The sequence below is a fragment of the Brassica rapa genome, chromosome A06 (assembly GCF_000309985.2).
Source record: "Brassica rapa cultivar Chiifu-401-42 chromosome A06, CAAS_Brap_v3.01, whole genome shotgun sequence".
Taxonomy (NCBI): Eukaryota; Viridiplantae; Streptophyta; class Magnoliopsida; order Brassicales; family Brassicaceae; genus Brassica; species Brassica rapa.
Genome location: NC_024800.2, coordinates 16,576,821 through 16,603,648, shown reverse-complemented (window position 1 = coordinate 16,603,648; position 26,828 = coordinate 16,576,821). Strand labels below are relative to the sequence as shown.

Here is a 26,828-nt window from a genome sequence, read left to right as displayed (position 1 = left end):
ATTCAAAAGCAGCGCATTTGACAACCTAAGAATATCACTAGAAATCCCAATTACAGGTAAAAGTTCCCAAAATATTAAAATTAATCTGGAAATACTTCGAAGCTTCCCATAAATCAACAAAATTCGATTTACAGACCAAAATATTCTACAAATCAAAATCCAATCGCAATTGAACAATAAACCATATAGAAAAAAGTAGAATGATCGAAGGAATCGAACATTACCTAGAAATGATTCTGGAATAAAAGGAGAGACAGCTCTTTCGATATCTCGAAACCTTGAGCTCAAATTAATCTCTCTAATCCAATCTATTTGTTTTGGGAGCTCGTGTGTATAATAAATATCTCATACGTGTATAGGCATTGAAAGAGGTTCGGTATGTACGAACCGAAGCTTCCGAACTTGCTAAGATAACGTCCTTTTGCTAAATGGCTAGTTAAGAAAGGCGCTCTAAAATCTTAGTTAACCAAGCGGTAACGGAAGTCGTTCTGTTGAAACTTTTTTTTTGGTCAAATTAAAACTTTTTTTCGGTTGGTAAGCATTTATGTTGGTAATCAGCGGCCTGTGCAAGCTTCTGGTTAGATTTTAAACTAGAACTAGTTGATCATTAGCGGCCTGTGCAGACTGAATTTTTATTAATAATACTAAATTTTATATTCTGATTTGTATAAACATTATTCTTATAGATGTATTTAAAACATATTCTTTTGTTTCTTTGTATATAAAATTGTAGTATTTAGTTTGTTTACTATTTATTATCTATCTATTTATATACATATATTTATAATTTTGATTAAGCATAATTATATAAATTAAAATTTAAAATTTAACATTTTACTTTTAGTTATTATATGAAACTTCATAATACATGTAAACTGCTACTATAATATTTTAAATATTTTTATTGTACATTTTAGCTATTTTTTATTTAAGTCGATTGATCGTTTATATATTTTTAATGTTTCTAATGACATAAACAATTGATTTGTATACATAGTAACTAACTTGTTTTTTTATAGTTAGCAAAGTTTTACAATGAATGTGTGATTTTCAGTGACGGGGGCCGAATTTTGTTTTGTTGAGGTTAATTTGTTAATTGCTATATTTTATTGGGGTCAATGTAATAAAGTTTCAGTATTTCGTCAGATTTTAAAAGGAAAATACAAGTAAAATTATTGTTTTCTTAGAAATTTCATACGGGTCATGTGACCCCATGGTACAAGCTACCTCTGCCACTGTTTTTTTTCCCAATATTTATTATGTGTAGATATTTATTTGAAATAGTTTTAGTTATTTTCATGAATATATGTATATATATATATATATATATACACACGGACGTTATATCAACATCCTCAAAGTACGCCAAACTCCTACGATCCTTTGAAATCCTAGAAGCCAACCATCAACGGATAAAAAAATAAAGACTCAATAATCTATGACTAGCCAGAACTAAGCACAATAACAAGCAACACAGCAGGCAACTTCATGAAGAGAAAAGACCTCATCTGAACCACCTGTTCAAGATGACAACAACACAGCAGGCAACTTCATGAAGAAAAAAAACCTCATCTGAACCACCTGTTCAAGATGACAACAACCGAACCACTGAGACCTCATCTGAACCACCTGTTCAAGATGACAACAACCGAACCACTGAGACTTCAGCTGAACCACATGTTCATGATGACAACAACCAAACCACTACACCGGAGCCAAGGCATCAAACCAGGACACAACACCGGGAAGAGAAAAACACCCATGAGAACCCATAAATCAACCGCACCTTCCTATGGACGCCTCCACATCTGATCCTCATTATATTGCTTCAACAGATAAAGCCACCGAGGATAAGAAAAGACCAAAAGCAGACCAGGAACAAACCTTATTCAATGTGCGGGGAGATGATTCTTTCAAAGCTGCGAGATGAAGAGGTGAACATAACCCATCTTCTTCTCCGGATTCTTACCTTGAACTACTCCGCACGCACCATTACGTCACTGCTACACTACTATACCGTTGCTAAATCATAGACCACTTAAGACAAACTCTAAAATCCATAAGAGATTATCCAGATTCAACTCCTCTCAAAGGTTAACAAAACCACTCTAAACAGGATCTGAACACAGCCGCCGCATCACAGAAGAGACACCGAGGCTTGGACCTTCATCTCGAAAGACGACGCAGACGGAGGCCGGAGAAAACGCTCCACACGCCCAGATCTATAAACGGACCACCGGATCTGAGATAAGAAGAGCTCTTCGAATTGCTCTGCAACACAAGAGGTAAAGAACGACTCTAAGAGGAGGGGGAGGAGGAATCCAAGAGAGCAAAGAGAAACAACACAATTTTGAGACGAGATCCAACGACCGCGAGAGGAGGCGGCCACCGGCCTAGGGTTTTCAAGCGAGAGTGTGTCTTCATGCTGTTTGTAATCTTTATATATAAAAGAGGGTTTACTCCCTCCTGAGGCTGCCACATCATCATCCACATAGGAAAGTCGTGCGTCCTGGAGCCGCCACGTGTCCAAGAAGAGTGAAACTCTGCGTTTCATTTAATCTGGAATGAGATGGGCTTTGGACGTTTGATGTGTGTTGGGCTTTTAATTTGTACACTGTATCCGGCTCGGGTAGATGGATCTTACACTCTAACCCTAATTCTTTTGTATCGAAGAAACAAGCTTCGTCTCTCTTCGTACGGCAACGACTCCGTGACGTCTTATCTTCCTCTCGCCATCTGAAACGGTTCGAGTAATGGCGTCGTGTTTACTCCATTAATCCAGTCGCCCTTGCCCAAAACGAGGTCTTCAATGCATCGTTTGGATCTGCAAGGCAGTGTTCTTTTTGGTATAAATATGTGAGTATTTATCTCCTTGGACTCATCTTATCTTCACATCTCTTATAGCATACTAATTGACAGCGTTATGACTCATTTGAGGGTTTTTTTTTCTCCGATTTGAAGTGTTTCTCAGGGCTGATGCGGTTCTGGGATGCTAGACACTTATTTTCAGTATAATGGCGAGCTTAATATAATTTATAAGGTCGGTTCCTGATACAATAGCTAATTGAGCCTCTACGATTCTGATTTATCATGCTGTTTAATCCAATATTAGGAGTTTTTTCTTTTGTTTGGTCAAAGCAGAAAAAGTTATCCAAGTAATATGAAAGGTCGCCGGCGAAACATAAAGATCCTGGAGGTGGTTTTATATGATGTGAACCAGAAAAGCTGAACTTAAGAAGAACCTTGCTCTCTCTCTCGCTACAAAGCAAAGAAGAAAACATGAAGGTAATTTTTAAACTAATTCTAACTTAAAGAGTGACAACAAAAACATGAATTGTACTGTGGTGTTTGGTCAATGTGATTAAAACAGATGCGATTAGCACATCAGATATGAATTACCCAAGTTTCATGTAGATATCAACACAAGAGTCAGGGGCATAGGAAGAAGGGAATCAAAAGTAGAGCAAATAAGGTATTCACGAAAGTGAAAGAAAAAGCTAAGAAGATCAAGAACAGTCCTATCAAACTTGGTCATAGTCATGGTCATAACCACGATCATGATGTGTACGAAGAAGAATATGGCAAGCAAGAATCAGAGTGGCATGGTGAGCCAGATTTGTTATTTACCTTTGAAAAATACTTGCGCGTTATGTTTTTGTGACATTAACGGGTTCTTTGTTTTATCTCGGAATGGCACAGAGTATACTCACGACGGTGTAAGTGGTCAACCTGTGTCACTATGTCACCCCGGGGAAGCTAATTTCAGACACCGCCGAAGATCGTTCCACCAGGAACAAAAGATTTCCGATTGGTATCGTTGGATTATACCAAACGTCCTGAACCTGAGCCCCTACGAGATACTTTTTATATATATACTTTGGAGATGGACGTGAGAACAGAAGCACCGTGTCATCCTCCTAAACTGCACGACATGTTGGTGAGAGAATAGAGGATCGAGGCTCATCAGATTGGCAATAAAACACGCATGTGTCTTTGTTATCCGCAACAAAGATGTGATGAGGATTGAGGACGTGATGTTTGTTTAATCTCTTGGTGGATGTTGCAGGCAAACCTTTGTCAAAAGTCTAAAGCCATGTGTGAATTGGCTTGAAGAGGCTGAGGAACAAAAAATTACGACGTTTCTTCCTATGTAATTATGTTTTTTTCCAAACAAATAATTTTAGAGTGTTTATGTCTTTAAACTATTTTGCTTTCTGATATATCTTTTGCTGCATTCGACCTTTTAGTGTATTATGGCAATAAGCTTACTTTTCAGAATTTTGTATGAATGGAATAATATCCTCAGTTATGACGAGATGCCAGTGATAGATTCTTATTAAATTCGATTTGCTAATAATTATTTTGATCAGGGACCCATTCTGAGAAAATTACAGTATTCTGCAAATACGATTATGAATGTTATTCAAACTAATTATATATAGATAGGAAATACATCAATGTAGACAGGATGAAGAGGAAAAAAACAAAAGATAAATGTTCCAATATCTTTAAAAGTTATAATTTCATGGTTTTAAAGTCAAAATAAAATTTAAACGGAATGTTCATAAAATTTCTTTTAACTAAACTTAAATAAGTACGATAAAAAATTCAGATTAAACTAAGCTTAAATTATTTTTATATGTTTTTCATCACGTCATATATAATTTATAATAATAAAAATAACATATTTTGAGCAGTAAGATATTCAAATTTTGTAGACCAAAAGTATTTTCTTTTAAAGTTCACTTTTTAAAAAAAATTTGTCTAATGACTTATATTTTAATAATAAATGTTAATTACATAATATTAAAATAAAAATAAATATTATAGAAATACCCTGGTCTTTATTAAATATCTTAGGTTATTCTATATATCTAAGTAAATAAATATTATTTTAAAAGGTTGCATCATGAATTTCAAAACAAAAAAAATCTTTGCACATAAATACACAACTAATATGAGAATAAGAGTTTACAGCACATTCTGAGTAAGAGACACATAGTATAACCTGACGCGAAACACATAAGAAAAAAAAACTAGATAACATAAACCAAAACAAAATAGATCATCAACTCTACATCCTCAAAACTAAACAGAACAATTTTAACAATAATCTACTGTAAAAACTAAATTTAGTAAAAACATAAGATAACCCACTAAAGTATATAAAATTAAACAAAAATATGTGAACTTATTTACAAGTTTTTTTTCTACTAACAAAAATGAAATAAAAGAAAAAAGAAAATTTTCATGGTTTTTTTTTATGGTCATCCAACTCCAGAAAATCACAAAGAATGATGTAATGCCACATCCAATTCTTAATATATAATCAAAACATAGATTATTTAACAAAAAAATCATCTTAAACCTTTTAACAAGAAAAAAGAAAAAAGAAAATCATATTTCAAAAATAACAAGTAATATTTATTTTAAAAAATCATAACTAATTTTCAGATAACATGGTTTATTTAGTATTCAAATACAATAACATATACAAAATTTAACTAATATATATTTTTAAATGATAAAAATTTATATTAAAATTTATTCTAATTATTTAAATTATTTGTTAATTTTCATCCCGCCCGTAGGGCGGGCCGACTCTAGTCTATAATATAATGAGGCAGTTTCCTCTTTTCTGAGGCGACATGTCAGAATTTTGGTGGATCCCACTTTTAAAAACGAAAAAGTGTCAAACCTCTGGTTCGAACCCGGGTTATTGAGATATAAACACCAACATTTATACCACTAAACTAAAGGATACTTTGTACATTGATGGCCGAAACTAATATATATTTATGAAGGTCGGAAACCTTTGCTTCTTCGGTTTTTTCTGTGGGTCGGGCCTACAAGTGTATTATGAGTTTCATTTTTAAATGAGGTTCATCACGTTAGATGAAAAAAATAACAATTATAGTTTTTCAATATTGTAAAATGTCTTCGTTTAACATGAGTTAGGGTTCTTTTCATCATTGTCTTAGACAAGTCTGAGTTACAGAGTTGCGCTGTGTGACTGCTCGTAATCTATTTTTTCACCGGTGAACTCTTCATCTTCCCATCTTAAATCGCTTGATCTTAAATGTTCCTGATTTGTAGCCTTTCTGTAAACCCTATATATATGATTCTCATCTTTGATGAATCCAATCTGCATCTCCACAAAACTCATTGATTCCTCTTAGCTTTAACGATCTTCTAGAAAATGTCTCTCTGCCTCTCCAGTTCCTCAAACCGGCGTTCCCGACATCCGTCACTCAACCTTCGAGTCTCTCCGTGTTGGTCGTAGTAGTCAGAGCATAGCCTCTAACCTCCTCACTTATGGGATTCCCTGAACTTCAAGAAACACAATGAGTTTATGGGAATCACGGTTCTCTTTCTTGATGAAAAGGTAAGTTAATCTTCGATTTATCACACTTATTTAATATAATTATTTTTAAATGATTTCCTGATTCTTTGTTAAATAATATTATTTTCAGATTCCGTGATTAATGGATTTATTCCTGCCGGACGTGCTAATCATTACATGCCATCTTTGAAAGCTGATTTCATTGTGAACGTTGATCGTTTTAAGGTTTAGGTGCTCAAGCATGTACAATATAATTGATCATCCATTCCTCATTCGTTTCATCTCAACAACTATTATTTATGAAGTCATCACAGGTGTCCTCCTGAGATCAATCTCCAATCATAATTAGACTGTTTGACAATTTTCAAGTGATTGCGAACACAAACCTAGAACTCTCAGGTGTATTATCATATTGCATCTGAGTTTATAATATGTTTCGTTATCATAACTGATATTCAAACTTAGCAAAGAAACAACTCGAGTCGTTATTCGTTTCCTCATTGATCTTTAAGAAACAATCAACACACAATTCTCTTTATATTATTATCTATATTGTGCTAACATCAATAATCAAAAATATTTTCTACCCAAATTATGTGGTCGTCTATTTATCTCCATTACTTATCAAACTAATTTTACACAAACCTTTATTTTACAGTTTAAAAGAAACCACAACAACCCAAACAATCAAAACACCAAAAACTAGAATTCCAAAAAGACTAATCATTAATGATCACCTCTTTTTTGTCTAATTTTAGAAATAAACTTCAAAACAAATATACCAAACCAATCACATCAACTAAAAGTCAACGACACATACATCGAGTCAGCTAAACAAATACAAACTACACGGCCAGCTATTTAACAATTTACAAACTTACATTCGCAACGACACATACATCGAATCAGCTAAACAAATACAAACTACACAGCCAGCTATTTAACAATTTACATACTTACTTTCAGCAACGAAGAAGACGAAACGGCAACCAAGATCAGTGAAATTACCTAAACAAAAAAGTAGAGTAAGTTATGAACTCTGGTAAATACAACTAACAATGATTTTTGTTTACATATTATCCATCAAACAAAAGATAAACAAACACAGCCACAACAGGAGATACAAGAAACAATCCCGACAGACACAAATGCGGCAACAACAACTCCACCTGCTCACTCCTCTTGTCTTATAAAAATAGCTTACATGCCCAATGTCAAGAGGCCAATGCTATTGTCTTCTTATGAAAAATACATAAATTCGTTTAAAACTCATTAAAGCCCAAATACTTAAAATTGTCACTCATTTTATAGTTATTTCTACAAGTCTTCATGTATTTGTTTTAAAAGTCTAACAAGAGCAACAAGTTTAAAAATAAAATAAAAACATATAACAAACATAAGGCCAAGTGCAACCGGACGCTATATCGTTAAAATAGTGTATGATTTGACGTTTTCACTTTCCAACCGAACGGTAAAAACAATTGTATTATAGTGTGATTCCTTTATTTACTACAGTGTCACACAAAATATGGTGATGAAACAAATATTGAGATGAAACAACTCAAAACGCAAAATTCACAACTACAATAACCCTAGCAAATATTGAGATGAAACAAAAACTTTATCCACAACTCCGTGCAAGCGCGGAGGCAATGCCCCTAGTTGTAATAGTAATAGAATTTGTTTAGAAGAGAATTTTCATTAACATTTTCTTATTAAAGAGCAATTATTTTAAAAAATTACAAACATAACAAGGTCATCCTAGAATTTTATTTGTGTATGGAAGGTCATCCCAGAACTATATTTGTAATTGGAGCTCGTACTTGTTTGTTGGCTCAAAAGTGTCGGCTCTTCTTCAGTTTCGTTTCTTTTTCAAGAAATGTTGAAGTCCATGAGCAGCAGCGAAGACCACCTGGTCTCTCTGATCGTATCTTCCACCGGGAAATCCCATCTCCGGCAGATTCATGCGGTCTTACTCCGAACTTCGTTGATCAGAAGCTCTGACGTTTTCCACCATTTCCTCTCCCGTCTGGCTCCCCGAGATCTCGATTACTCGCGTCACGTTTTCTCCCAAAGGAGCAACCCAAGCGTCTCTCACTGCAACACCATGATCAGAGCTTTCTCCGTCAGCGAAACTCCCGGCGAAGGGTTTCGCTTGTTCCGAGCTCTGAGACGAAAAACCTTTCCTCCCGCTAACCCTCTCTCGTCCTCTTTCGCCCTCAAGTGTTGCATCAAATCAGGCGACTTACTCGGTGGTTTGCAGATTCACGGCAAGATTTTCAGCGATGGGTTTCTCTCGGACAGTCTCCTGTTAACGACTCTGATGGATTTCTACTCCACCTATGCAAACAGCGCTGCTGCTTGTAAAGTGTTCGACGAAATTCCCAAGAGAGATACCGTTTCTTATAACGTGCTCATCTCGTGTTTTCTGCGGAACAAACGTACACGTGACGTTCTGTTTTTGTTCGATAAGATGATGAAAGAGGTCGATGGGTGTGTCAGACCAGATGGTGTAACATGCTTACTAGCTCTACAAGCTTGCGCAAGCTTAGGCGCGCTGGATTTCGGTACACAAGTTCATGAATTCATCGATGGAAATGGACTCGGTGGTGCTTTGAACTTGAACAACACTCTTGTTTCCATGTACTCACGTTGCGGGTCTATGGATAAGGCTTACGAGGTCTTTAACCGAATGCGTGAAAGAAACGTGGTCTCATGGACGGCTATGATCACGGGTTTAGCCATGAACGGGTTCGGGAAAGAAGCTATTGAAGCTTTCGAGAAGATGTTGAAGTGTGGAATCTTTCCACAGGAACATACGCTAACTGGTTTACTATCTGCGTGTAGCCATTCAGGTTTGGTCCATGAAGGAATGATGTTTTTCGATAGACTAAAGAGCGGCGAGTTTAAGATGAAGCCTAATTTGCATCACTATGGCTGCATCGTTGACCTCTTGGGACGTGCTCGTCTGCTCGATAAAGCCTATAGTCTTGTACAGTCAATGGAGATGAAGCCAGACTCCACTATATGGCGTACTCTGCTCGGTGCTTGTAGAGTCCAAGGGAATGTGGAACTTGGGGAACGTGTGATCTCCCATCTTATCGAGCTCAAAGCCGAGGAAGCCGGAGACTACGTTCTGTTACTCAACACATATTCCTCCGTTGGGAATTGGGAGAAAGTGACTGAACTGCGTTCGTTGATGAAGGAGAAAAGAATCCATACCAAACCTGGATTCAGTGCCATGGAGGTACAAGGAACGGTTCATGAGTTTATAGTAGATGATGTTTCGCATCCGCGGAAGGAAGAGATCTATAAGATGCTAGCGGAGATCAACCAGCAGCTGAAGATTGCGGGTTATGTGGCGGAAGTAGCATCAGAACTGCACAATCTTGATTCAGTGGAAGAGAAGGGACATGCGTTGACATACCATAGCGAGAAGCTAGCTATTGCCTTTGGTATTCTTATGACTCCACCAGGAACAACCATTAGAGTGACCAAGAATCTTAGAACTTGTGTTGATTGTCATAATTTCGCAAAGTTTGTTTCTCGTGTTTATGATCGTGTTGTGATCGTTAGAGATCGCTCACGTTTCCATCATTTTAAAGGTGGGTTTTGCTCCTGTAACGACTTCTGGTGATGATTCGGAAGATTTGCTTCAGTGTCATGTATCAAAATCTTCAAAATGAAGAAGCTAATACACTCTTTATTTTACAATCAGAAATGTCTAGCCGATGCAAGAAAAGATGAAACACAAAACAAAACTCAAAAGTGATCAGAAGAAAAATGTTATCCAGTTCAATGGATCTAATTAGCAGGTTTGTTTGCAAATGCAATGCCCTTGTCGATGCTATCTTTGACCTCTGGTTTAAGAGCTTCTAATGCCTTGTGTTCATACTTAGTCAGTCCTTGGAGGTCTGACTCAATCACAGCTTCAACCCCGTTCCTCCCGAACTTAATCTGTGGAGCAAAGAAAGGAAGATCCGCCAGAGCCGACTCCACAAATGAACACTCGTAAACATCCCCATCCCCATCAAGGGGCCGTTTGTTTCACCATTTGTCATTTCCATTCAAATGATTCATTTGTATGATCTATTCAAATGATCCATTCAGATTTTTGTGATTGTTTGTTTGTTTCTTATGTTTGTTTCTTTATTTTCATTTCTATTTAAATGAGTTTAGCAAACAAATTACCAAAATACCCTTATGTTGATTTAATCATATGTTTGATATTAATTTTAACTATATTATATTTAATTATTTAATTTAATATATTTACATTAGAATTATTTCAAAATTAACGAGTTTTCTTTTTTTTGCGGTTTGGGCGGGAAAACAAGATTTTTCGGTTTTAACGGAAAACAAGATTATTCGGTTCTGGCGGGAAAACGAGATTTTTTGGTTTTGGCGGGAAAATACAAATTTTCAGTTTTGGCGAGAAAACAGGTTTTTGCGGTTTTGTCGGGAAACGCGTTTTTGCGGTTTTGGAGGGAACCACGTTTTTGCGATTTTGGCGGAAACGCATTTTTGCAGTTTTGGCTGGAAAACGCGTTTTTGCGGTTTTGGCGGGAAAACGCGTTTTTGCGGTTTTGGCGGGAAACATGTTTTTGGCGGGAAAACGCATTTTTGCGATTTTGGTGGGAAAACGCGTTTTTGCTGTTTTGGCGGGAAAACGCGCTTTTGCTGTTTTGGCGGGAAAACGTGCTTTTGCTGTTTTGGCGGGAAAGCAAGTTTTTGCGGTTTTGGCGAGAAAACGCGTTTTTGCGTTTTTAGTGGGAAAACGCGTTTTTGCGATTTTGGCGGAAAATGCGTTTTTTGCGATTTTGGCGGGAAAACACGTTTTCGGCGGGAACACATTTTTACGGTTTTCGCGGGAAAACGAGATTTTTCGGTTTTGGCGAGAAAATACAAATTTTCGGTTTTGGCGAGAAAACACGTTTTTTGGTTTTGACGGGAAAACACGTTTTTTTGGTTTTGGCGGGAAAGTACGTTTTTGCAATTTTGGCGGGAAAGTACGTTTTTGCAATTTTGGCGGGAAAACTCGTTTTGCGACTTTGGCGGAAAAACATGTTTTTTGTGTTTTGGCGGAAAATGTATTTTGGGGTGTTGGCGTGAAAACATTTTTTTGTAATTTGTGAATTACATTAGGGGCATAATAGACTTTATACCATTTTGAATGAACCATCTCCATTCAAATGATCCAAATTGGTTCAGCTGAATGAACTTTAAAATTAAGCCTAAATTTCCAAAAGTCATCTGGATGATCCATTTGAATGAATTGCACTTTTAGTGCCTAAACAAACAAAACTCTCATATTCATCCGGATGATCCATCCAAATGGAGAAACAAACAGGCCCCAAGAGCACGAAGAGATGACTTGACAAAGTAGCTGAACCTGCACCTGCCTTAGCATCACGACCTCAGTTCCAGCATTCTGAATCACTAGCAGTGAGTTCCTGGAACTCTTCATCAGTGAGGCTGGCAGAAGGTTTTGTCTTTGAGAAAATAGGTAGAATTGTGATTCCAGCATGGCCACCAATGACGGGAACATCAACAATTATGTGTTTCAACTTCTTTTTCTGAGAAACAAAAGTGTTTGCCCTCACAACATCCAAAGTAGTGACACCAAACAGCTTCTTGGGATCATAAACACCTTTCTTCGTCAACACTTGAGCAGCAATAGGTACGGTAGAGTTAACCGTGTTGCTGATAATGTGAATGAAAGCATTAGGACAGTTATCAGCGACAGCTTCGACAAATGTCTTCACTATGTTAGAATTGATGTTGAAAAGATCATCACCGGGTCATACTGTGCTTCCTCGGTACGCCAGCAGGGATAACCATAACATTCACATCTTTCAAACAATCAGCCAGCTCAGAAGGTCCGGTGAAAGCAAGAACTTGAGAATGAGTGTTGCAGAGACTCAAATCAGCAACAACTCTTTTCACATTGGCAATATTGTAGAGGTGAAGAGTAGAGACTAAATGAGACATTGTGGAACCGAAATTCGCACTATCAAATTTGTTAGCGGAAAAAAAACGTAATTTTTCTTGAAGTCTGAATTCTCTGCAAAAGCGAACGACAATTGATCAAATAAATGCAGAAAATATAGAAAAATAACAAAACGTATTATAGAAAAGTAGAGCTTTGTTTCGAATTTGCGTATGAGCGTGTTCTAAAGACAAAAAACTTATTGGAAGTTCGCCTGGAAACGAGATTACAACGGAAATCAAATATGTAAATCAAATATATAGGCAGTAAAACCTAACTAAGTTCGCTAGCGAAACCACCCATGTCAAGAAGACTTATACAAGCTGCAACTCATTTAGCAATAGATGTATGGAAACAGAATTTGATTGATTTCAGACTGAACCTTATGAAAGGCTGCCTACGTGATGCGGTCATCAAATCAGTAGCTAAACCAGAAGCCAATCAGTTGCACCAATCCGCTAACAGAAGGACCAACAATGATATGTGTTCAGTCAAAACTTCATATCTTACCAACCAAGAGGAATTTTTCCATGAAACCAATTTTCATGCATTCTAAACTCAACAAGGAGTCAAGCACAATTGGAAGTATCTTCAAAGCTACTTGTACCAGGAAGATATGAATTTTACAAACCGGAGGTTCTCCAGCCCGTCCTTCTGCAAGTATCCGAGTTTAAAAGTTGTTTCAAGCCCAACGAAGAAGCGTTCCGACCCAAAACAACTCCTGGACTTCAATATATATCTCTTATCTTTGCAACAAGCCAATAATAAGGAAAAAAGTTCACGGAATTATGGAGTTATGGCCCATTTCCCTAAACCGGTCAAACCAGTTCTGCAATTGCCTAATTTAGAGTCTCACTGGTTCAATCTTAGTCAAACCAAAAAAATGGCGACCAGGAGACGTTTATAATCATCTAGGAAGTATATACAACTATCCAGAAGGAGTAGAAGAGTTATTACCATGCACCAGAGCCCGCGTGATCAGGAGGATCTTATTGTTTGGGAACTTTCCTAAATTGGATGCATTCCCACTTTGGAGAATAAGTGACCAACGACCAAGCCATCAAAGCTGAAGCGTTTTGGAATCATTACTTACTTGTATAAGAGTCCTAAGATGCACTAGCACTCACCAGAACACACGGATTCAAGCCAGACCAGACTTGCCATCTTTGGAGCTATTTTTGGAATCATTTCCCATGAATTCCCAACAGCTCTTTCCAAGCAAAGTCTACAATGATTTCGACCAAGTCTTCAGCATTCAAGATGTTCCTAAGAAGCTTACCTACACCCTCAAACCTTCCAGATACAAAACCAGAATCAAATCCCTTGAAGAAAGCTTTTGGATCCAAGATATCTTCCAACGGCTAGTTTTATCAGTTTTCCTTATTTGTTTGCTTCTTTCTTTGTTTTAGTTTTCTAGCTATGTTAAGGCACAAGCCTATATAAGCTCTGTCTAGTATTCATTTTAAATCACCTTTAAATCTTCAAGAAATAATATTCAGTTTATCTCTTATCAAAGAGTTTTCTTTGCTTAAAAATTTATTCTTTAGTTTCTAAGTGTGAGATGCCTTAGAAGGCTGTTGAGCTTGTGGTTCATAGGTTCTTTGTGTGATACAAGAGCCTTGAGACACAGTTTGAGAGAGTCAATCAGCACCCACGGATTGAGAGAGTCAATCAACATCTATCCAACATCATCTTCCATCCATCCATCATCTATCTTCTCTTCAGCAAACCATTCCATCCTATCTTTATTTTCTGTCCTTGTTTTCATTACTTATAACTCATTGTTCTTCCTTTGTTTTCAGGATAGTTTGTACTTGAAAGGACAGCTAATCGGCCCTCTTCACCATCTTTCCATCCGATCTTCTTCTCCAACGATAAGATCGACCCATCTCCCATCCATATCACCATCCTAGCTTCCGGGGCTGCAACACTACGTACCCCTTTCGAGGATCAAGCCGAACATATTTCATTTTACAGAGTTTTAACAAGAGATCTAACTGCCTTTTTGCGAGTTCGTCTAATAAGTACAAGCCATAGAAAAGTAAGCTTGTCGAGAATAATGCCTAGAGTTTTTAAATGCAGTGAGTTCTAAGAGCCTAAAAACCGTCCTCTTTCTTCTCTGCCTCGGATGTGCTAATATATGCCCCCAAAGTCGGTTCTCTTTCCTTATCTCTTTGAAATTCGAGTTTATCTTTTGCGGAGATATCTTTCCTTTTCTCAAAGTTCATGTTTATCTTGGAAATTTCACATTTATCCTCTTCTTCCATTTTTCTTTATCCAAGTAGAGTAAACCATCATTGCATTCGGGCATGTTCTCATTTTAAACCATAAGTAAGCTTTCGTCGGGTTTTAGGCCGTTTTGGACTGTTTTACGACTTATGCGTATTTACGATTATGCTTAGAGAAGTCGTTGTTTCGTCTGATGCACGTTCTCTATGTCATTGGTCATATGAATCGATGAAAATAAATTCATTAGTTGATGATATGATGGTGTTAAGTTAATCAGCATTTTTCTTGACGTTTAACTTGAACTTTACGAAAATACAACATGTTGCTTGTTTTCTTTGTAAAATTTCAACGGAAACTCAGATTGAGACAAAACGAAAGGCATTTTGATCGAGATTCAAGAGAGAACTGAAGATGTATATTCTGTATCAGTTCGTTAAGTACTACAGGAGGTAGTACATGCGTGTGTCATGAAGATGGGCTTGGTTGAAGTTCGTATGTTGTGATGTCCGTGGGCTTGTTAAGCTTGGAGAATAAGCAATATGTTTATTGGAAGATTTACATTAATTGTAATGGATATTACTTGAAGAAGAAAATGCAAGAGAGTTATTCCTTGGGAGAAAAAGGAAAGTTGCTTAAGTTGCTTTTGGAAGAACTTGGAGAGCAAGTTCTGGTTATGTATACATGGAGGACGTGCCTCTATGATGAGAGTTGTCTCTGGAAAAAGAAAAAGTCGAGAGATCATTGTTTTGTGCTTGTGTGATCAAGCTTTTGGTGTCTCTGTGCTAGGTGCTGACGTAGTTGGTGAAGTACTTCCGAGGAGTTGGAAGATTGAAGTCTAGATTCAGGGGGAGTTTAGCTCGGGGTTTGGAGGATCCTGATAAATAAAAGTCTAGGCTCTAGGGTGAGTTTAGCTCGGGGTTTGGAGGATCCTGATAAACAAAAGTCTAGGCTCGAGGGTGAGTTTTAGCTTAGTACTGGGGTAATCCTAAAGGATTCTTGTAATAAAAAAGATTGGTGTAAGACTTTCTTGTTCTAGTGAATTCGAAAAGAGAAAAACTTGTGTCTTGTTTATTTCTGCATTTTACTCTGGCCTCACTACATTAACAAGAACATCATGTGAGACTTATTGAGCAACTAAGGAGCTGGGTGGCGACGTGGAACCAAGGAGAAAGCTGTGTGGCGACGGGGAGCCAAGGGGAGAGCTGTGTGGCGACGTGATGAGGAGAGATAGTGTTGCAAGGCGAGTGTGGCAAGGTGAGTGTGGCGAGGTGAAGGAGAGAGTTATGAGGCGAGTGAGGGAGTGAGATGAGTGTTGTGTTTCTTTCATTCTCATTCCTTCTGTTGACCGCTTCGTCAGCTGTAGGAAATAGTTACTTTGTTTTTACGCAAGTTTCTCCGCAAAGATTTACCGAAAGTTTTTTTTATGCAAGTTGATCAGACTTCTGAGAAGAGAACCTTGAAGAGATGGAAGGAAAAGGTTCCTAAGCATCTTAACAGAGGAGCTAATGAGAAGGATATGGATAGCTTCACTAAAAGGGTTACCAGGATACCCTTGGACAAGCTTACTTTACCCAAAAGTTGTGGATGTTCTTCAGAGAGACGAAGTAAACTGAACATGAAATACCTACGATGTTGAATCAGGTCAGAGAGAAGACGAAGCAGAGGATTACACTGAAGAAGAAGTGTGATCATGGGAAATTTGCAGCGCCATGGTTGTTGAAAGGCATTAAGTTTCCGTGTGTGCTGTGTGACACAAGTTTTTCTCTTTTCGAATTCACTAGGTTAGGAGAGAAGAGAGAAACTCCTTCCGAGTCCTCTTGGAACTCCATTGTTTTGGTTTTATTTATATTTTATGTTATTCATCTATGATTTCTGTGACAAACATCATGCATGAGTAGATCTACCTGCTATGTTTAGGAATTTCTAGGGTTTTGTATGAATTTTTGAATTATATGATTGTTAGGATATCTAAAGATCTCTACATCAGGATAGCTTGTAATACTAGGATCTAGAGTAGTTGGAAAACCACGAGAGTGTGACTAATTGCTTGAACCTAGAATCATAAGACAATTGAGAGGCACGAGAGTGCAATAAATTAACAGAACCCGAATCCTGCTGGATTAGATACCTAGGCACATACGAGAGTTGGTCTAGGAATCTAGTTGAACATAATCAATCAGATCGATGAAGCTTGCCTAAGGCAGTGTCGATCGACGCTTATACCATAGCATCGATCGACGCTTATACCATAGCATCGTTCGACACTCATACCATATCATCGATCGACGCTCGATCTGTGTTAACATGCGAGAGCTGAAACACTGAACTTAGTCAAAGATTAGATTCACAGTGAGAGCTGGTTGTCTTTTGCATTAGATATCGAGTTCTATAATCAATCCTTAGCATCTATAGTTTAGACTTTTAATAACCTGAATGAAACCATAAGTTTAGTAACCATCCTTCCATCAAACAACTCTTTGCCAAGCTGAACAATTGTCTTGTTCAACTTGTTTACTGTTTACTGCTTTGCATATCTTTATTTCCTGCTTTAAACCTATTAGCCTAGCTTAATCAAACTGATTAGATTGATTTAGTTCCATACCTCCCTGTGAATTCGATCCGTAAGTACTACAACTCGACCTCTTATTTGAGAGAGTATAAATAACTCCTTAGTGTAATTTGAGTGATATCAAATTTGGTGCCGTTCCCGGAGAGCTTTGATCGCCATTAGATCTTGTCTTGTTATATTTAGTCTTGGTTTTACTACTGTTCAAAAAAAAAAACTGATCAAATTTTTTTTCTTGTGTTTCAGGTGCATCCATATGAGTACCAGAAGCAAACAAGGGGATAGTGCTCTTACTAGTAGAGCCACTGGATTTGGAACGCGTGATCCATAAGTCTAAGAGGGCAGTTGACACCCTCCAAGCAGCGATTGGCTGCGTAAAAAAATCCAAGCGTCGATCAACACTATTCATCCCGTGTCGATCGATACTGTTTACCCGATGTCGATCGATACTATTCAACCTACGTCGATTGACACTATTCAACCCGTGACGGAAAACACTGTTCGTCCCAGTACTTTTCATCGAGGTACTGTTCATCCCGGTACTGTTCATCGATGTACTGTTCACCTCGACACAATTCATCCAATGTCGATCGATACTGTTTATCCGACGTCGATCAACACTGTTCATTCCTTGTCGATCGACACTGTCATCCTGCGTCGATCGACACTTTTCATTGCGACATTGTTCACCGTGGCACTAATCATCTGGGCACTGTTCCTCCGAACATTGTTCATCCCGACACTGTTCATCCGGTGAAAAACGACACCACTTGCGGGGAGACGGAGAAGATCGAAGTGCTCATACTCAAGGTCGATGAGAATGGAATGTTAAGAGACGAACAAGGTCGCACTCGCAACAGCGCATGACAATTGATTAATGCTCAGGGCGCTGTGATCCCTGATGTGATTGTTGCTGTTGAGATGAATGACTTTGACTTGAGCCGAGAGTGGTATGATGGGGTAGGTCAAGACCCCTTCCAGGGTTTTCCTCACCAAGATCCCAGAAACCACATCGAAGAGCTGGAGGATTTCGTGTCAAGGAGTGAGCAGAATAAAGTGTATGAATACCACATGCTCTGCAAGATCTTCCCCTATTCTATCTCTAGGAATGCATTCAGCTAGTTCAGTCAACTACAACCAAGATCTCTAACCAGCTGGGATGACATTGAAAGAGTCTTCCTTTACAAATTTCTTGATGATGCTAAAGCAACTCGAGAAAAGGAGAAAAATGATAAATGGGTCAGGTTCTTGGCATCGTTAGATGAGGAGTATATGATTCCAATACAGCTGCTCGACGAAATTATGGCAAAAAGGGATGAACAACATGGATTTGGAGAGCAAAGCAAATGAGAAGAAGCTGAGACTAGTTATCCGACCTCAACATCGAACGACACTAGCACCTCAACATCAATCAACGGTACGATCTCAACATCGACCGACAACAAGACCTCAACATCGATCGACATTACCACTTCATCGTCGATCAACATTAGGCGCGTATCAGAGCAGAAGGAGTTCGATGTATGTGAAAATATTAGGGATGGAGATACCACTACGCGATCAGACAAGTCTGGGGGGAAGAAGAGGAGGAATTGGAAGAAGAGAAACATGATCAAACACGGTCCTCAGGTATCATTGATTCCTCAATTCTCAGATGGTGTCCAGAAATCCAGAGTGCGCAGCAGATGCTTCTCACAGCCGTTTACAAAGATTTGAGCACTCCTTAGTGCTGAGATGATAGACAAAGGAGAAGAGTCTATGGAGGAGGCTTTCACACAATAATGATAATGCTTCAGAGCGTAGAAACTGAGACTTGTTTTCGAACAAGTTCTCATTCTCATCCGGACCAAATCAGATCTCCAAAGTTAAGCTAAATGACTATAACAAAGCGCTGAGTGGGAGGCAACCCACTATTACGTAATTTCATTCAGTTTATGTTAGATTGTTACTGATTTTTGTTTTATTTTTATGCAGGTCAAAAAAAAAAAACGGATGAACAGTAACGACAGTACTGTAGCAACCTCACTGTAGCAGAGACACTGTAGTAGAGGCTCGATACTATATCAAGAAAATCGATCGACACTGTAGCAAACAAATCGACCGACGCTGTAGCAGAAAATCAAGAGTTATTGTAGCTGCGATACAGTAGCAGGGCACTGTAGCAGTCACTGTTCATCAAAGAAAAAAAATTGGAATTGGTTTTATTAGTTATCTATTACTAACTTTTAGTATTTTATTTATGTTAGGTAAAAGGAAAAATCCGAGGAAGACGAGTTCGCACGAGGATCGACGATGACTGCACAACATCGATCGACAGAGCAACACTAGCATCGATCGATCGTCACTTAACTGTGTCGATCGACAGAGCTTCAAGAGTATTGATTGCCACTTAACTGTGGTGATCGACACTCACTATCAGCGAGCAGGTATACCGTTTCACCATTTTAAATATTGTCCTTAAGATTTATTTCCCCACCAATCTTAGACTGTATAACACTAGAGATAGTGTTTTTAAGTCTAGGGGAGGTTCTACTAATATTATGTTTTAGTTAGGTATTAAAAAAAAAAGATCCGAATAGACGATTATAAAAAATCGACCGATAAGCGCATGTCGATATCGATCGCCAGTACAACACCTGCATTGACCGATGGTAACTCCTTTCCATCGATCGACACTTAACCCGGTCATGTATATCATTCTAACTTGTTAAATTGTGTACTTATGATTAGTTCTCACCATAACCCCGACTGGATATACACTGGGAACAGTAATTTAAATCTGAGGGATGTTTACTAATATCTATTTTATTGTGAGTCTTATCAAAATGTTTTCAAAAGAGTTTTATTGAGTCAAGAAGGGGATAATGAACTTATTAGATATATGTTTGTTATCTAACCACTCTTTAGCACCATTCTAGACTTACTGATTGCAGATAGTACTAAAGATACTAAAGTGGATCAACCTGTCAACTATTCACACTTGATGAGATTGTTTGAAGGAACCAAAGCTGACCTCCAACACTAAACCTGACACAACTGCTTGTCTTGGGGCTTGGTTTACATGGGATCGGATTCTTCAAACAAGTCTCGAAGGTAAAGCCTTGTGTAGATTTATCATATTTTTTCTCTCTATTTCGATCCTAGATTTATAGGTAGAGATATTTATTTTCAAAAAAAAAAACGAAAAAGGAAGTAAAAGAAAAAAAAAAATATATAAAAAAATATATATATATATAGGTGTTAGTTAGGTGGAATCCGAACAAGACTTGGTGGCTACAACCATTAAGGCTTGCTTCATTAGGATTCCAACAAAAAGAATTCGAACGAAACTTGGTGGCGGCAATCATCAAGGTTTGATTCACATAAATTCTTGGATATAGGTCAAAAAGAAGTAAACATGACTTGGTGGCAACCACCAATAAGGCTTGATTAATGGAAGCATGTCCAATATTGGTCAATGATCTTGCAATATAAGCAGACTTTGACTGAAGAGAGAAATTAGTAGAGAGAAAAGATAGGAACTAACTTTTACCTGCAGATCCAGAAACTTGTTTGAAAATCGTTGAATCCTTTGATAGATACTCCCAAGGGAAAGTCTGCACTTTTATTTATGCTAAGAAATGAGGTTGGTAGAGGGAAATGTAAGTCATGATTTGCTAAGTTGTTGGCTAGGTGAATTTGGTAGCTAAGCCATGATATAGTATAATGTGCTTTTGTGATCAGGACTTCTTAGATGTGGATTGCAATATTGTAGAGGTCATGATTCTAAGTTTTAAACATGTGAGTCTCTACTGTTTTCAAACCTCTTTCAGAGAGACTGCCCGTTTGTTTTGCTTGAGGACAAGCAAAAAGGTAAGTATGGAGGAGTTGATAGACTATGGATTTTACCCACTTTTAGCCATGGTCTATAAGTGTTTTAATAACTAATTACTACCATTTAGAGTCTATTTAGAGTGTTTACAGGTTCAGGGATGATTTGGAGAAAATTGGTGATTTTGGTGTCTTTTGGAGCCTTTTGAGTGCAGAACTGCACAGGTGCGTCAGATTTCTAGCTATGGATTGAGACTTTTCCACCGTTAGATTTAGCCCATCTTTTGACACAAGATATATCTTTGAGTTAGCTTTCCAATTTCACAGGTTTGAGGTCAATCAGCATCCTGTAGCAGACGTTATGCCAGTTTTACAGAAGCGTGGTCAGTCTGCCTTGCAAGCGGAAGCTGTCGAGGAGATGAAAGACTGTCGAATGATGACACAGAATTGGTGTCGATCGACAGTGATGACAGAATATGGACTGAGCATATTTTATGACCGACTGAAGCCCAGAAGCAACCACAAATTACCAGAATACCCTTGGACGACCAGAAACCCTATTTATGTTATTTATAAGCCATTGTTGACGGCTACACTATCTATGCTTTACTTTTATTCATAGTTCTAGGTTAGGAGAGAAGAGAGGAACTCCTTCAGAGTCCTCTTGGAACTCCATTGTTTTGGTTTTATTTATATTTTATGTTATTCATCTATTCATCTATTATTTTTGTGACAAACATCATGCATGAGTAGATCTACCTGCTATGTTTAGGAATTTCTAGGGTTTTGTATGAATTTATGAATTATATGATTGTTAGGATAAAGATCTCTACATCAGGATAGCTTGTAATACTAGGATCTAGAGTAGTTGGAAAACCACGAGAGTGTGACTAATTGCTTGAACCTAGAATCATAGGACAATTGAGAGGCATGAGAGTGTAATCAATTAATGGAACCCGAATCCTGCTGGATTAGATACCTAGGCGCATACGAGAATTGGTCTAGGAATCTAGTTGAACATAATCGATCAGATCGAGACGCTTGCCTAAGGCAGTGTCGATCGACGCTTATACCATAGCATCGATCGACACTCAATCCATAGCATCGATCAACGCTCATACCATAACATCGATCGACGCTCGATCTGTGTTAACATGTGAGAGCTGAAACACTAAACTTAGTCAATAGATTAGTCTCACAGCGAGAGGTGGTTGTCTTTTAAATTAGATATCGAGTTCTAGAATCAATCCTTAGCGTCTATAGTTTAGAGTTCTAATAACCTGAATGAAACCCTAAGTTTAATAACCATCCTTCCATCAAACAACTCTTCGCCAAGCTGAACCATTGTCTTGTTCAACTTGTTTACTATTTACTACTTTGAATATCTTTACTTACTGCTTTAAACCTATTAACCTAGCTTAATCAAACTGATTAGATTTATTTGGTTCCCTAACTCCCTGTGAATTTGATCCCTAAGTACTACAACTCGACCTCTTAGTTGAGAGAGTATAAATCACTCCTTAGAGTAATTTGAGTGATATCACCTATAAAACCCTTAGCATCCTTGATTGTAGTTTTGAAATTCTTGATTGATAAACTCCTAGATCAAGCGACTTCTCCTTATTGTTTACAAACTTCTATTCACTGCTTGTTTACTGTTTTAATATTGATTGCCTAGCTTAGCCTTGATTTTTAAAGTTTATTATGTACACACGCTCTCTGTGGATTTGATCCCTAACTACTACTACAACGTAACCTGTTATCTGAGAGGGAAAGTTTCTCTAGGGTAGTTTGAGCAATATCACATCTAAAGCCTCGCATTTTCGTTTTCTTTTTTTTGTTAATTCCGTCTTTTAATCATTATCTTATTCACTCTACATATAAGTTTCCTACTGTAACAATTCCACAATAATGTTGCCGATCATAATTATTATACTTCTTCATTCGATTCAAAAAATTAATATAAATAAATAAGCGCTCATTAGCCTTCTTAATCATGTAAAGAATCAAGAGAAGATAACGGCGATGCGTGTTTCACGCATTAGCCCCTCGATATTCCACCTTCTCTTTGATGATGATAACTTTTTTTATGTAAGGCAGAGCCGCATGTATATGAAGAACTTATGAAATAATGTGGAAATATGGGAATGCTTTAGGTTAGTGCATCAACTTTGATAAATCATCTTTACTCTTCGGAAAGAAAGTCCACGGGAATGTCAGACACACTATTAATGATACTCTTGGTTCAAAAATGAGGGTGCAATAAGTTCAAACTTAGGAAATCCAAAAAAATATCAGCGGATCAAAATGCAAACTATTTGTCTTTCTTAAGGATAAATTACAAAATAGAGTTAATGGATGGAAAAGGATATAGTTATCAAAACGAGACAAAGAAGTGCTAATTAAGTCGATTCTATTAGCCCTCCCGGCCTATGTTATGTCGAGTTTCTTACTCCCGTTGGAAATCTGTGAAAAACTAGTGAGTGCCATTGCTTGCTTTTGTGGAGCTTGAGTCCCTTGAAAAAGGAATCAATTGGGGAAAATGGAAAAATTTATGTTTATCGAAGGTGGAGGGAGGAATTGTCTTCAAGATGATCCATGATTTTAACTTAGCACTGCTAGATAAATAGTTATGGAGATTAATTCAGTTTCCAGACTCTCTTGTCGCCCTGGTTTTGCGTGGTGCGTACTATAGACTAAGTTTTCCATTGCAAGTTGGTGCTATAGATACCCCTTCATAAGTATGGACTAGCTTATCTGCAGTGAGGCCTCTACTGATGTTGGGGATTCGACAGAAGATCCATTCAGGTTATGATGTAAAAGCGTGGGAGGATCCACGGATTCCAACTTTACCTGCAAGACCGGCTTGACCAAATGTCCTTGTAGTACATCCCATGATGACAGTTAGTGATTTTATTAATGAAGATTTAAAGGAATGAGATGTTGCAATGCTTGAAAACTTTGTAGTACAAGAAGATATACCTTTGATTAGAAGCTTAGTCATAAACCAATCTTTACATCGAGATACTTATTGCTGGAGTTTTACCAAGAATGGTATATATACTGTTAAGTTAGAATACTGTATGGCTAGACATATACTTAAAGTTGAAGAAGATGTTGTTTACACTAAACCAAGCATCGCGAAACTCCAAACCTTTGCTTGGAAGTTAAACGCTCCTCAAAATATTTGTCATCTTCTATGGCAATTAATCACAGGACATGTTGCTGTCACAAGGAATTTGATTCGTCGCCATATGTGATGTGATAACATTTTTTCTGATATGTGGGAAACCTGATGAGTATGTAACTCATACTATATTTGAATGTCCTCCGGTGCTCCAAGCATGGGCTCTATCAGCTACTTAGTCTCATCCGAATATTTTCTCCATGCCCATAGCATATAGACTAACATGGATTATCTATTTTGGCGTAAGAATAGTATTAAGGATCCGGAGAAGCACATAAACCTATATCCATGGATAATTTGGTATATATGGAAATGATAAACTATTCAGAGGGATTGATAAAGACCCGCTTGAGCTGATAAAATATGCCGAAGGAGAATGCCAAGCATGGTTCACAACAAATGAGCCAACTTCTGATATATGGTTCCTGACCTCGACATCTATTTTAATGGAGGTGGATGGATGTTGCTAGATAACACGAGACGTATACAACATATGGGGATAGAATATCAAAGATCGATGAAGAGAATCCGCATTGCATAAGAAGTTAAAAGCGCTACGCTGGGCAATGGAAAGCACGTTGAATCATTCTACATGTCAGCAATTTGGAACATACTGCAAAGACTTGATAGCGATGTTAAGGAACTTCGTGTATGGTCGAATTTCTTGACAGAGTTAGAGGAGATACAAGAATTGAATAGAAGCTTTCAATATTTTAGGATATGCTATACTCCTCGAGGACAAAATGTAACTACCGATTTCTTAGCTAGGATTACTCGATCTCTTCACAAAACTCTTTATTTTGTTGGTTGTTCTATGACGGTTTGATTATTCCAGACTATTTCAAATTTGAGTAATAGAATGGCTTAAACGTTAAAAGAAATTATTATAAATAAATTTACAACTCTTTCAGTATTGAACCCGAACCTATCCAGAAACTCTTAGCTGGAAAATTTTGTATGGCTTAGTTCGTGTACACAGATCATTCAGGAAAGTACTATGATATTTTATTTTGTTTAAATTTCCGTAGTAAAAAAACAATACTACGTGTTGACAAGAAACAAAATACAACGTGAACCCTTGTTTTTTTTATTTTTATTTTAGAAAAAAATACAACGTGAAAAAATACAACGCGAACTATAAGAAAATTAAGAATAGATGACGACCAAAAAAAACTTATACCAAAAATTCTGTTGGGATTGTGAAATCCCGTGTCCAACTCTTTCTTATCTTATTAGTACGATATTGTCTACTTTGAGCTTTAGAAGCTGGCCCGTATGGATTTAGTTTTGGTTTCCTTCCCAAAAGGTCTCGTACTAATTAGAATTGGACTTCTCTTTATATATTAGATTTTCCTTTGTCTAATATCCGATGTGGGACTTAACTTGTTATCTCACATTTTCTCCCTCAAGCTAAGAACCACATTCATCTCATATGTTTCCTTCGGCGAATCATCTTCGGCACCGCCTTGTACCAGTAATCGCAGGGCTTTCTTTTAGAATGTTTCTCCCACAACACATCACAGGTTCCATGATCTTCTGACGTTTCTGCAACATACTTTCTTTTTCCTCTTCTACCCGTCTTTACTTAAAAGGTATTTTAGTCTTCTTGCATCTCTTTGTCAAACCGCTCTGATACCAATTGTTGGGATTGTGAAATCCCGTGTCCAACTCTTTCTTATCTTATTAGTACGATATTGTCCACTTTGGGCTTTAGAAACTGGTCCGCATGGATTTACTTTTGGTTTCCTTCCCAAAAGGCCTCGTACTAATTAGAGTTGGATTTCTCTTTATATAATAGATTTTCTTTTGTCTAATATCCGATGTGGGACTTAACTTGTTATCTCACAAATTCATCGTGGGTCGGAAACTGAAGAGAATTTCAATATTCCACATAGCGAAATAATCCAAAGGGGTCTGTCTAGCTATTGCTATATTGGGTCGTTGAATGAAAACGAAAACGTCATCCGGAAATTGCATGGAAATTTACATGAACTGGAGTCCAAGATAAGGAAAGACACTAGCTCCTACTTACTTTTCAACTTTAATTTCTAAAATTATATCTTGGGCATAATCAGAATTGAATTTATTTTTCTAATTCAATATTATATAGAAATGCAAATAAATTATTAACCAATCATTAGAAGGTGCACTAGAGAAATTTCGGTACAATTCGAGATTGAAAAAAAAACAACTACTTTCAAAATAAGACAACGAAATTACTGACTAATATTATGGTTATGGTTATATTCAGGAATTTTTAATGAATATAGTATCTGCTTAAATGTGTTTCTTAGTTTTTCTCTTTATGTTATTACTAGGTGTTTTGCCCGCAATGCGGGCTTAAACATTTCATAATTTTTGAAAAGTTATTTGTACACTATCTTTATTATACTAAAATAAATCTTAAAATAACTCAATATTATGTTTTAATTATATAATTAAATAAAATTATTTGATTAATATTTAATTATATAATTTATATTTTTAAATTTTTACTAAAATACTTTGTTCAGATAACAATACAATATATATATATATATATATATATATATATATATATATATATATATTATCTTTTTTTAATTATATTTTTAGATTTTGGATAATTCATATTCTATTTTTAATTATAAAATTAAGAATTTTATTTGATTAATATTTAGTTATATAGTTTATTTTTTTAACTTTTTACTAAAAGAATTTTTCA

The 26,828-nt window shown here is 37.0% G+C and overlaps 1 protein-coding gene and 1 pseudogene across 4 annotated transcripts; one reads left to right on the top strand and one right to left on the bottom strand.

The window, feature by feature from the left end:
* The first annotated feature begins 224 nt into the window (after positions 1–224).
* LOC103873580 (pentatricopeptide repeat-containing protein At3g47530) lies at positions 225–10,057 on the top strand. Of its 4 annotated transcripts, none has more exons than XM_033274048.1 (5): positions 225–2,856; positions 2,962–3,040; positions 3,142–3,285; positions 3,415–3,605; positions 3,700–10,057. In XM_033274048.1, exon 5 carries the CDS (start codon positions 8,223–8,225, stop codon positions 9,978–9,980), a length of 1,758 nt encoding a protein of 585 aa, XP_033129939.1. In that variant the 5' UTR covers positions 225–2,856; positions 2,962–3,040; positions 3,142–3,285; positions 3,415–3,605; positions 3,700–8,222; the 3' UTR covers positions 9,981–10,057. The 4 variants fall into 4 exon arrangements, with proteins under 4 accessions (XP_033129939.1, XP_033129940.1, XP_033129938.1 ...); XM_033274049.1 differs by having other exon boundaries at positions 3,389–3,605; XM_033274047.1 differs by having other exon boundaries at positions 3,371–3,605.
* Positions 10,058–11,419: 1,362 nt separating this feature from the next.
* LOC117126265 lies at positions 11,420–26,659 on the bottom strand (annotated as a pseudogene).
* Positions 26,660–26,828: the final 169 nt, after the last annotated feature.